Source organism: Physcomitrium patens, chromosome 23 (assembly GCF_059467195.1).
Source record: "Physcomitrium patens ecotype Gransden chromosome 23, ASM5946719v1, whole genome shotgun sequence".
NCBI classification, from domain to species: domain Eukaryota; kingdom Viridiplantae; phylum Streptophyta; class Bryopsida; order Funariales; family Funariaceae; genus Physcomitrium; species Physcomitrium patens.
In genome coordinates, this window is record NC_143432.1 from 3,845,012 (window position 1) to 3,855,860 (window position 10,849).

Sequence of the window (10,849 nt, forward strand, 5' to 3'; positions counted from 1 at the left end):
CGCGTTCTGCAACAAGTACTTTTCATATGGCTGTATGATGCGAGGACCCTCTTCTTTCAGTTGAAAGATTTTGAAGCATGCCAGGCATTTCTTTAGGTGATCTCTTTCATCTGGAATGCCCGTAGATTAGTCGTTAAAACCAACGAGAGCCAAGGGACAGAAAGTTGTGCAGATACACAAGATGCCTGGTTGCGTCGAATTCTAAGAAGTACAATTGAGCATGGACCCCTGGACAAACTCTACTCAAACGTCCAATGTCCATAATGTTTCTTTCATAATGAGTCTTGACTCACAATTCGACTGATTTGCATGAAGATGCATGGAGATAGTGGAACTTCGCGGAGATCCGTCGCGTAAAGTTCAATTAGTCACTTCGTCTGCCACCTCGCCTGACGGCCAACTCCCTAACTGACCAATCTACAGATTCACAGCGAACTATTCCGGGACTAGAACCGCCGGTTCCTTAAGTAGCTTGCGAATGTATGAGGAATGCAATGTCATGCATCTCAGCTAAATCATGCGGCGTTGCGCAGGTGGGTTGCTGGAACCCAGGGTTGGAACTCAAAGTGGGTCTTGCCACTTGTACATCAGTTTCCGTGTGAGAACATCGCATGAGAACATGAAATTAAGATCAATAGCCGCTGTCAATTGGATCGAGAGAGGTTTGCTTGTTCGAACAGAAGATAGTTTTATTGGGAAGTACTCTGGATCTTAGTGATAGTAGGAGGAGGAGAGGATGGACGGTTTCACGAAGCAACCGCCGACGTTACTCTGCTGTATCTTCTCTCTCTCTCCTTTCGCTGTCTAACAACTTTTCGGACCCCCTCTGGCAGTTTGTTGCGGATCTCCATCTGCGTTTCGTGTTCGTTTTCTGTGGTTACATTTGAATCCGTTGAGTTTTGCCTTCATCCTCGGAGTCACATTCAATTGGGAGGAACAATAACGAATGCCCTCCGGTATCAGCGTTGTAAGACGTTTTCCATAGCAATGAGGTCTTTCTCAATCACTGTGGGCTCAGATTGATTTCATGCCCCAACCTGGAATCTTTCGAGCTCACACCTTGATGCCGAATCTTCAGACATGCACTGGATTGGAACGCGTCGGGCAGCAGAGTCATCTCCGCTGCGAAAACTGATTCATTGAAATTTTTTGGCGTGCATAGGGAGAACTGGCCTGAATTCCTTGTAGAATCCAATGCTAGAGGAAAATGGCCTTGAACGAAATCGAAGAGCCGCCGCACGATCTGCTGTGAAGATTAATCGTTCGATGCAGATGTAGAGCGATAGGACAACTCGTACAAAATTAGTCTCGGGCAGTGGAGGATGGTGGTGGGGTGAAAGATATGAGGCCGTGTCCCAGCATTTGGGCTGCACCAAAATGCGACGCCTAAGACGGCGAAAGAAAATGATAGGAATCAAACAGTTGATGGCAGTCAATTGGAATGCTGGGGCATCTTCAGTACCCAGTTATGAATCCTTCACAATTCCCTCTCCACACGATTTTCTGTCAAAAGAAACTCCTGGAAGCAACATGGATTCGTCGAGTCTCACTGGTCGGAAAAGACCTGTCAGCGGCGCAGACCATATTCACCAGGAATCCTCGACGTTTGAAACGCAGCTACAGCATGCGCTCGGGAAGCGTTGTGACATTGATGTAGTGTCTGCCAGCCAGCAACCCCTGGTACTCTTCAGCTTGAGAATAACCTATTTCTCTTGCTATTACTAGATATCATTCTCTAGTTTAGGCTGATTATTTTCCTACCCTTCTTCATGGAGTACTGGTCTAGAACTCATCCAAAAGAACGTACCTCTGCATTCCTTTGAGGAATGCACTCAACATCTGCGACTGATGCCAGGATGGATGCGTGGAGTCTGCGCGACTTTTGCAGCAAGCGCCCAGTATTGGTGTGAAACAAATAGTAGTTAAATTGTCAGATTGTGTAAAGCAAACGGCATCCACTTCAGCGGAGTCCACCGTCCATCGCTGTGGTACGAGTCTCCTTGAAAATAAATTTCGCGGGCATTAACTTGTTATTTTCAGATTTATCTGTAAAGCCCACCGGGTTTCCATTTAATATTGGATATTGATGGATTGGCAGAGCCTGTAAAGGACACAGGGATGGAAGAAAAGTTCCAACATGAGACGCACCGGGCGGCCTGGAACAATGCTACAGCTTGCACAGACACAAGGCAGAGCAATCACGCCCAAAATTGCAAACATCCAGATTCACAGGCATGTCCTCAGAACGTCAAAGTCACACCAACTGTCCCAGTTCTCCACCAAGCTCTTCAACCTCCCGGAGAGAGATGGCCAAAGGACCCTGCAGAAGTTCCACAGAAAGAGACTAGATCTGGTCCATCTACTGGTGGAGATGATTCAAGTTAGTACTGTTCTCACGATTGTGCTTAGAAATCACGCCACACTGCCATACTGAACCTTATTCAGTCGAAACTGACCCCTGCAAGTGGATCTATAGGCAACCTTCCTTCAAATGAAGAGAGCTGCTGCGTGAAAGATTCCAGCAGCGGGCAGGCAAGAAGCGGCTTTGAACACGGCTTACCTGGTCGAAGTGATGGCTGTAGTTTCTCTTATGCCTCAAATTCCAGCTGGATGGAGTCGAATAACGCTTGCAGGAGTTGCCTCGCCACATTGCCCATGAACAACCAAGCTGTGAGTAGATGCCATGCGTGTGTGGGCACCAGATTCCCGACCCTCTGCAACTTCCGGCGCGGCGTTCCGAGGTGACATTCCATGATCCGCAATAATCCTAGCTTTCGAATCAGTAACCAATTTCAAGTTGGTTTGAAATGATAATTGTCTCCTAAGTTGATTGAACAAACGAAGGAATATGGATGTGGGTCAGGGATGTTCGCTATTTTGTAGAGCGTGCGTCACTGGGTCAATTGAAGTGCTACCCGAGTAGGATTGAACCACCGGCCTGTTGCCAGAGGATGGACTTTGAAGCCGGAGTGCAGCCACCAGTTATGTATGACGCACAAGCCATTAAGCAGCCTGGTTTAGATGTTCATCTGCGATCACCCGTGCGCGGTAGTGTAGTCATCCCATCAGGAACAGGCGACGGGCATACATTTGGAACGCATTACATCCCTGGAGATGATATGTTGATGTGTCCAGCTCCATGGGTTCACAACAGCAGAATCTTTCCAGGTGTTCCTGCAATGTGTGTGAGTCAGCCCCCAAAGTTCCATTCAGTGGGAGTAAATTATACGTCAGAGACAAGTAAGAAGGATCACACCAGCCAGCCAAAACAAAACCAAGACAAGTTGGAGGCTGAACCTCACCTGCCCGAGATGCCAGACCCAGTTTACCCTCCAGCTCATTGCAACAATCAAACGTCCAGCTTCGTAACTGATCTGGATATGAACACACAACGTCAGCTTGAGGAGCAAATCGCCCATGAAATTCTGGTCCTGAGTCAAAAGCTGGCGAATTTGCAGGCAAGGTATGGAACCAGGCGCCCTGTCCACAACAACTCTAAGCCCGCCGTACTTAGCTGTCCGCAGACCCCTCTCTTGTTGGATAACACTCAAGGATCTCGGAGGGATGTTAAGACTTGCAAACCCCGGGCTCCAACCGCTGGTCAATGTGTAAAAGGCGAAGAGGCTGTTCATCCACAACCTGGAATGTCTACTTCCAGATATACCCACAGGCAGCAGCCAGACTCCAGGTGCCCCGCCGAGGATAGGAAGCTTGCAAATAGAACCAGCGGAAGTACTAACAAGAGAGGAACCTCTACCGCGAGGCAACTCTCGAACAGGGGAAATGACTCTGGAGCCTCGGTTTCATTTAATCTCCACAGTTTGATTTCCCCACGTTGTAAAGCTGCGTCAGGAAACAGCACAGCCGGATCGCGGGCCAGCTCAACTTACTACGGATGTCCGCATGGTGCTACTGAAACAGGCCCGGTACAAAAAGTCTTGAGTGAAGGAGTTGAATGTGGAAAATTATCGAACAAGAAGTCCAGGACAATTGCTAGTCCTTACAGGAAAAGAGTAGAAATTCCCACAGAGGAGGTCGTTGAGGAATGCTCTTACTCAGATGATATGCAGGATCATTTGAGAACTGATGGAGCAGATATGGAGGGTTACCCGAATGGCAGCAAACGGTTTGATTGGGTGAAAACACTTCGGTTCGGAGGTGCTGGTGTACGTGGAGAACTGGGATGTGCTGATTTTGCTTCAGAAGTGAACGGTAAGTCATCGTCGTCTCAGAAAGAGTTCGCAGAAGTAGACCCCGAGACGTGGTTGCGGGATAGTGGTGAACATGAGTGTTATCATGCGAGAAATGGAGCAATACCGCCGTCAAAGACCAAGTCGGTGCAAGATGGCAGGGTTTCATCGGATTCAGCACATATCGAAACATATTCACAGTGTCAGACAGATGTAGAGCATGACAGAAATGATCACAATGAGAACAGACAGAAGAGGAGGTTGGATAGAAGCATTAAGACTAGTAAGAGGACTCCCTCTCCTTCTCCCGACGCTCATGCTCACTATGATGAAGTTGGGGGATTGGACTCTAGACTAGCGCACCATTTGGTCAAAGCTGGGTTGAGAAGAGCACCTTCGTTTTGGAGAGTGCCAGGAATAAGCCGTGTCCCGAGCAATCCGAGGAACTTGAAAAAGAAGAAAAAGAAGAAGAAGACGACGTTTAGATCTCAGAGTCCAACAAAAGATGGTGGGAGGCGATGTCGGAGGAAAACGTTGTTTGACTCGACTCCACTGGTAAACCCAAATCCCGCACAAGCGCTTGCGCCCGAGGAAATTTTTGGTGGAAGGAGGGATGATGAAAACCACTTATGGAGATTCAAAGAGGAGAAGCAAACGCCAAGAGAATGTGACCATGCAGTAGACGGGCAATGGCACAAAAAGAATGCAGATTATGAAGCCGAATACGAGACATTTGTGGAGAACACTGATGTTAGACTGCATGAGAATCTTGAAAACGAGTACACTTCAGTGGTAAACAGAGAAGCCCCAACAATCACCAGCCATAGAGAAGAAGATGAACAGAGGCGAAGAATTCCATTCAGCATGCCTACACAGAGGAAAACTTTACTTTCAGAGGTACCTGCCGTGAGCCTAATTGCAAAGCCCCCTCAAGAAACGAAGAAGACATACATTAGCTTTACTGAGTTGATGGTTGCTACCAAGGGAAACAATCAATCGTCACAACTAAATGGAGCCCGCAAGGCTTGAGGAGTTGGATACTTTCATTCAAGAGTAGATTGTTCGGGTGGCCATGGGATTGATAAGGATTATCACGGTAAAACTCGTGTAAACGGTGGTAAGCATAGACTTGCACAGATGAATGGTCATTCTTAGCATCGTCGTCAACGTTAGCCGTCTTCTGTGACCCAGATCAAGCTAGAAACATGAGATCCAAATGGGTGATTAGCTACGTGAAGGAAGCAAACTGTGGTGGCGTTGATGGGGCCTTTGAACGATGGATTCTGCCAGTTGTGAGTTCCTCGTTTACATCTGAAGTGGCTGAGTAATCAAGTCTTGGATCCTGTGGCTGCAGGTGCTGCCTGCCAGGGCATTAAGATGGCTAAGGAGCAAGCCATTTGGAATCCCAAAGAAACAACAGGAAAATGTAGCAGGAATAAGCTTGACCACAGAGAGTCGAGCGCCGTGGCTCTGATAGGGATACAAGAAATGACAAACAATACTGTAAGACTCCCTGGTGCATTCCATGACACAAGAAGGTGACAATATTGCGTCCAGAAAATGTAATGCTTATGGCAAACCAGCCCCAGCAATAGATTTCTCTAATGCATAGATCAAGTTTCAAGGCTGCCATCTGTACTTTCAAAAGAGGTGCCAAAACAGATGGAAAGAATGGAAGAACAACTCACAGTGTTGGATGAGGCCATTGACGCTCCAACGAACGTGCCTTGTTTCCCAAGTTCAATATAGGTAATCGCAAAATACGAGGGGCAACTCCCAACAGCAGCCGTCGCAATTCCGACTTTGTGAAGCGAACAGCTGTGCAAATGAACGAAGATAGCACTTAGAGAGAGAGTAGGATACTCTTGAAGATGCCGCTGCAACTTCAGGATTGTCCAATAGAATGGTATTCAGAAAAAGGAAATTGTATTTTTAAAGGTGAGCCAAACAGAAAGGACGTCGACCATTTCCTGTAATAGCCTACCAAGGTTACAAGCAGCCGTTGGTTGCACACGTCGATCCATTGGCGTGGCTTCTTGCAGCGAACTTATCACAGACCACCTTCGCAAGAAGAGTCAGGGTTCTTCGCAGCTAACTTGTGCCCCGACCGATCATCTTGAGACCCATGTGAGAGTTTACTGCTACAAATTTTTTGAATAATATCATAGGTATGAATCACTCGGTTACAATTTACTGCAATCAATGGTTCATTTCGTTGAGAGTTGTGGCTGTAGTGCTTGTACTATGACTGCAAACACGTATTTGTGTGTTTCACAGAGTACCTACAGCTCGTACCCATAAACAAAACATTTACCACCCTCGTTTTTGTCCTTCAAGTGAATTGAAGCAAAAAGTCTAGATCAAGATGGAAAAGACGGATCAGACCATCATGGAGTTGATGGACATTCTCCGATCAAGGACACAGATTGCACAGATACCCAAAAATTTAAATGTACTCATAAATCTCACTGAATGATGTTGAACCACGTCGATCAATGAACACTCTAGTGGTCAACTTGTAGTGTGTATCAATGAACTCACGTCTAGAAAAGGAATGAGATCAAACATCATTTCCATAAGACACATCTACAGCCGGCACGGCATTGTGAGAGTCCATTGGCATGGCAGTGTCAGGAGATGCATCCTTTGTCACAACGGCACATTTTGGAGATGCATCGTCCACTGGCGCAATATGTTGGGGCGATGCATCCTCCACCTGCATATCAGTTTCGAGTGATGCTTCGCCTATCGATGAGATTTGCTTAGAATCCGCTGGCATGGAACATTCAAGAGATGTATCCTCCGTCAGCCCACCGATTTTGCAAGATCCAACTACAATCTGCGTGATATTTTCAAGTGCGCTATCTTCCGTCGGCACAGCAATTTTAGGAGTTGCATCCACCACCTCCGTGGTAGTGTCGAGTGGTGCATCCTCCTCCAATACAACATTTTGAACCGCTACATCCTCTGTTGGTACGGTGTTCTTAAGTGGTACAACCTCCATCGACAGGCCATTGTTCAAAGGTGCGTCTTCCATTGGCACGGCACAAAATTTCAGTTTCCGTTCTAATTTACATACACCTCGAATCCGCTTGAGCGGTTTCTTCTCCTTCTTCACAGCATTTGGGTCCTCAGATATGGGAACTTCCTGCGACTCACCTGGGGCCTCTGAAATCTCTTTCTCTATAAAATTAGCCATACTGCTCGTTGTCAGGAGTAGACTATGACGACCATACGAATTCAATCTTCTTTGCAGCAAATATCATCAAGAGGCTGACAGAAAAGGAATTACTCCCAGAAGGCTCGTGCGCGATGCAATCTACTTCTATGTTCTTAAATGATAATATGTAATCCAAAGAACCCCACTCGTCGTAGAAAACAAGTGTAATTTGTAATCATACCTTTCTCAGAGTATACAACAACAGTGCCAACTGTCTCCACGTAGTGACCTGTCTGCATATATAGAAAGCCCTCATAATTAAAAGAATTGATCCAATACATAGCCATCCAATCAAAGTAATGCCTCATCACATGGGCACAAAGGACAAAGGTCAATTATAATTGCAGGTAGCACATACCATCTTGAGCCCACTGTCAAGAGTCAGCGTCGGATTCAGTGTATCCAAGTCCTGCAGCAGCAACGGACGAGTAAAGCAATGTCTACACCAAAAGAAGGAAAACACAAAGTATGGAGTGCACTGGTCTCCTCCACAAGTATTTGGTTCCAACGATCAGCAGCTTGGAAATATATTAGACTTCGAACATGAACAATCCTACTGGTGCCTCCTTACAGAAACCATAAAAACAAGAGTAAAGGTGTTCATCATGACGCAACGTTTAAAACTCGAAAAAAATTGTCGTTTCCAGAATCGAACTTACAGAAAGAGTATAGGCATCGCTCGGAACGGGTACCCCATGGAATATGTCATCTAGGTCAAGAACTACGTACTCCTCTTCCCATTCCTCTTCATCAGCTTCCTCTGCGTCGTCTCTATCGACAAGAATCATGGCCTCATTGCCTGTCTCCTCATTAGGGACTTTCTCTTCTTTTCGCTCCTCTCCCTCTGGACCCGCTTCATCAACTTGAGTCGTAGCCTTATCATCTGTTCCGTCTGTGTTCACTTCCACTTCAATGTCCTCAACCCCTGCGCTCGTTTCATTTTCTAGATCCATAGCCTGACCTTCTTTATCCTCATTTTGCACATCGCTTTCCTTCTCAAAGTGGCCTTCACTCACCACGGTTTTTTTGCAGTGTAAACTCATGAAGATTGGCAAAGGAACCGTTAATCACAACAACCATCATCCCTTAGCATCCCCTGGAAATGCCTCTGTTACGCATGATGTAAACCTGTTAAAATCCAATGCCAGGAGAATGCACGAACGAAACCATCCATGTCGTTTTAAAAACCAAGACTTTGTAGAAGGAATTACACGACGCTCCAAGTTCCTAAGTAGTGTTAGTTTAAACAGGACTATGCTTCCTTCGTCCGCAATGCGGGATGCTAGGAATTAGGGCATTACGAAGAATAAAATAAAATAATAATCTATGTCATACAGATGAATAAGAGCGTTTGATAAGACACCTCTGCCCATATTCTGTTATATTTGAAAGACTTGTTAGCGCCTCGACTAAGCATTGGCTGGATTCCTATTATCTGAAAAAAGTTCATGAAAATTCGCAATTATGCTTGTGGATTGACGAGCGACACTTGCAGTAGCAGCAGCAGCAACAACCCAATGTTCCTGACACTAATCGGAGATTTTCACTTAGGAAAACCCTCCATGTAAGAGGATAGCAACCAAGAAAAACCCTTGGCAAACCCAATATCCATGATTCAAAGAAACCAATCTACGCGTCCAAAAACCCTCTAATCGCAAGTATCAAATTGGATTCAAAACCAACTTGCAGAGCGCGAACAGACGCGAGCGAACAGCTCAAAATCGTAGAAACACAATGATGTTCCAATTACTCCCAAAACAGCCAACAAAAAACCTCCTCCAATACTCAGAAACATCGCAACGGAATTCACAAACCTCACAGAGCAGGACTTCGATTCAAGAATCCACGACATTGTTGGGGCGGATCACAAAGACACTGGTCAGCTGCAATTTGGTAGAATTCCAGGAGAAGTCAAGCAGGAATCGTAGGTGGTCGTGGAACTTAAACCCCAAGATCCTCCATGTCTCACAGCTTCTTCGGAATTGCTCAGCGCTTCTGCCCATAAGGTCGAACCAGCAGGGCCTCTTCGCACCGAGGTCGCACCCACAATTGAACTGAGGATGAATGAATGAATAGACGGATGCAAACTGGAGGGACCTGGGAATAGATGAACGATGACAGAAACTGTACATAAGTAAAATGCCATGTTTATATTATTTCATTTTTATTGTATACTATTTTATATAAATAGTGAAAATATTTACAATCGAAAGTGAAAGATTAATGATGATGTGATGAAAGCTAAAAATACAAATATCAATGCTCAAATATGAAATACTGTTATTTATATGAATATTTAGTTTTTTCAATTGAAAAAAAAGTGTAAAATACATTTTTCCCTTTTAAAATAAATTAAAATAACCCATTATCAATTATTTTTAATTTATTTTTAAAAAAATAAAAAAAACAAAAAATATAACCAGAAATGAGGCTCACAATGCAAAAATAAAATTGATTTTTTATTAATTGAAATTGAAATCTCTGTAAAAGAATATTACAGGAATTATTATTTCAATTTCCATAATAGTGTATTCACCTTCAAACTTGGGAGATTTACTTTATTTTTTTGCACATGCCATATGATAAAAAATACATCAATACATAAATGTGTTTATATATATATATATATATATATTTATATATTAAAACCCTATATTTAAGAATAAAATCGTCTCATTTCTTGATGTTCTCCTATTTTATTTTAAGTCTTTTTGCAAAGAGTTTTGTAATAGTATATAAAAATGTTTTGCAGTAGTTACCAGTATAATATAATTTTACACAAAACTAATTAAAATAACTTCAATTATGCTAGTCGAAATCAAAGACATTATTTAAAAAATATATCAAGAAAAATTTATTTAATTCTTTTGATGTTTTGCATCTTAAAACACAGCTTAAAAGTATTCTTAGACGAACTCCTATATTTTAAGATATAATATGCTAAAATTAGTATTAAATAATTTATTGATTAATACGTAATATTTAATTATACAGATTTTAGATAATTATCTATGGAAATGTATTATTTAGAGCTACTTGAATTTATATTAAATAATTTTTTTTTAAAAGTAAAGTTTTAGAAATTAATTTGATGTATGTCTTTAAAAAAAGTAAAATTTCGTATTTCTTTAAAAAATTAAAATGTATATTAAATTATATTTTAAAATTATTAAATATTTTTTTATTTTGATAAATTAATAATTTTTTTAAAAAATGTATTCAAAGATTGTGTCATTTATTTTTATAGACTATATTCTATGTCACAAATATGAATTTATAAGAAGTTGCCAAAATATAATATATTCATATACAAATAAAGAAGAAGAAAAGAAAAATGGACAAGAAGTGTATTTTTAAAACAAGACGAAGTTCAAAATTTTTGATTTTAAATATTATAAACATAGAGAATATTAAACTAAGACTAATTTCTTAAGGACAA

At 42.8% G+C, this 10,849-nt stretch overlaps 3 protein-coding genes across 14 annotated transcripts; 1 reads left to right on the top strand and 2 right to left on the bottom strand.

Annotated features, from left to right (window-relative positions):
• Positions 1-474: 474 nt before the first annotated feature.
• Positions 475-6,412, top strand: LOC112276190 (uncharacterized). 4 transcript variants are annotated; one of them, XR_012216572.2, is made up of 6 exons: positions 475-1,680; positions 1,856-1,988; positions 2,099-2,380; positions 2,477-2,741; positions 2,864-5,307; positions 5,545-6,412. XR_012216572.2 is itself a non-coding variant. In XM_024507290.3 (6 exons), exons 1-6 carry the CDS (start codon positions 1,378-1,380, stop codon positions 5,662-5,664), a joined length of 3,327 nt encoding a protein of 1,108 aa, XP_024363058.1. In that variant the 5' UTR covers positions 475-1,377; the 3' UTR covers positions 5,665-6,412. The 4 variants fall into 4 exon arrangements, 2 of the variants coding, with proteins under 2 accessions (XP_024363058.1, XP_090102651.1); XR_012216573.2 differs by having other exon boundaries at positions 2,864-5,286; XM_024507290.3 differs by having other exon boundaries at positions 2,864-5,087.
• LOC141044842 (uncharacterized) lies at positions 4,803-6,317 on the bottom strand. The gene is made up of 3 exons (XM_073530646.1): positions 6,175-6,317; positions 5,879-6,008; positions 4,803-5,551 (listed from the first exon to the last, which is right to left on the bottom strand). Exons 1-3 carry the CDS (start codon positions 6,212-6,214, stop codon positions 5,419-5,421), a joined length of 303 nt encoding a protein of 100 aa, XP_073386747.1. The 5' UTR covers positions 6,215-6,317; the 3' UTR covers positions 4,803-5,418.
• A 204-nt stretch (positions 6,413-6,616) lies between the features above and the next one.
• LOC112276096 (uncharacterized) lies at positions 6,617-9,432 on the bottom strand. 9 transcript variants are annotated; one of them, XM_090246528.1, is made up of 6 exons: positions 9,225-9,432; positions 8,774-8,845; positions 8,070-8,416; positions 7,769-7,819; positions 7,592-7,643; positions 6,617-7,373 (listed from the first exon to the last, which is right to left on the bottom strand). In XM_090246528.1, exons 2-6 carry the CDS (start codon positions 8,781-8,783, stop codon positions 6,751-6,753), a joined length of 1,083 nt encoding a protein of 360 aa, XP_090102654.1. In that variant the 5' UTR covers positions 8,784-8,845; positions 9,225-9,432; the 3' UTR covers positions 6,617-6,750. The 9 variants fall into 9 exon arrangements, with proteins under 9 accessions (XP_090102654.1, XP_090102653.1, XP_024362875.1 ...); XM_090246527.1 differs by lacking the exon at positions 8,774-8,845 and having other exon boundaries at positions 6,617-7,358; positions 8,070-8,518; XM_024507107.3 differs by lacking the exon at positions 8,774-8,845 and having other exon boundaries at positions 8,070-8,538.
• Between the last annotated feature and the right edge of the window lie 1,417 nt (positions 9,433-10,849).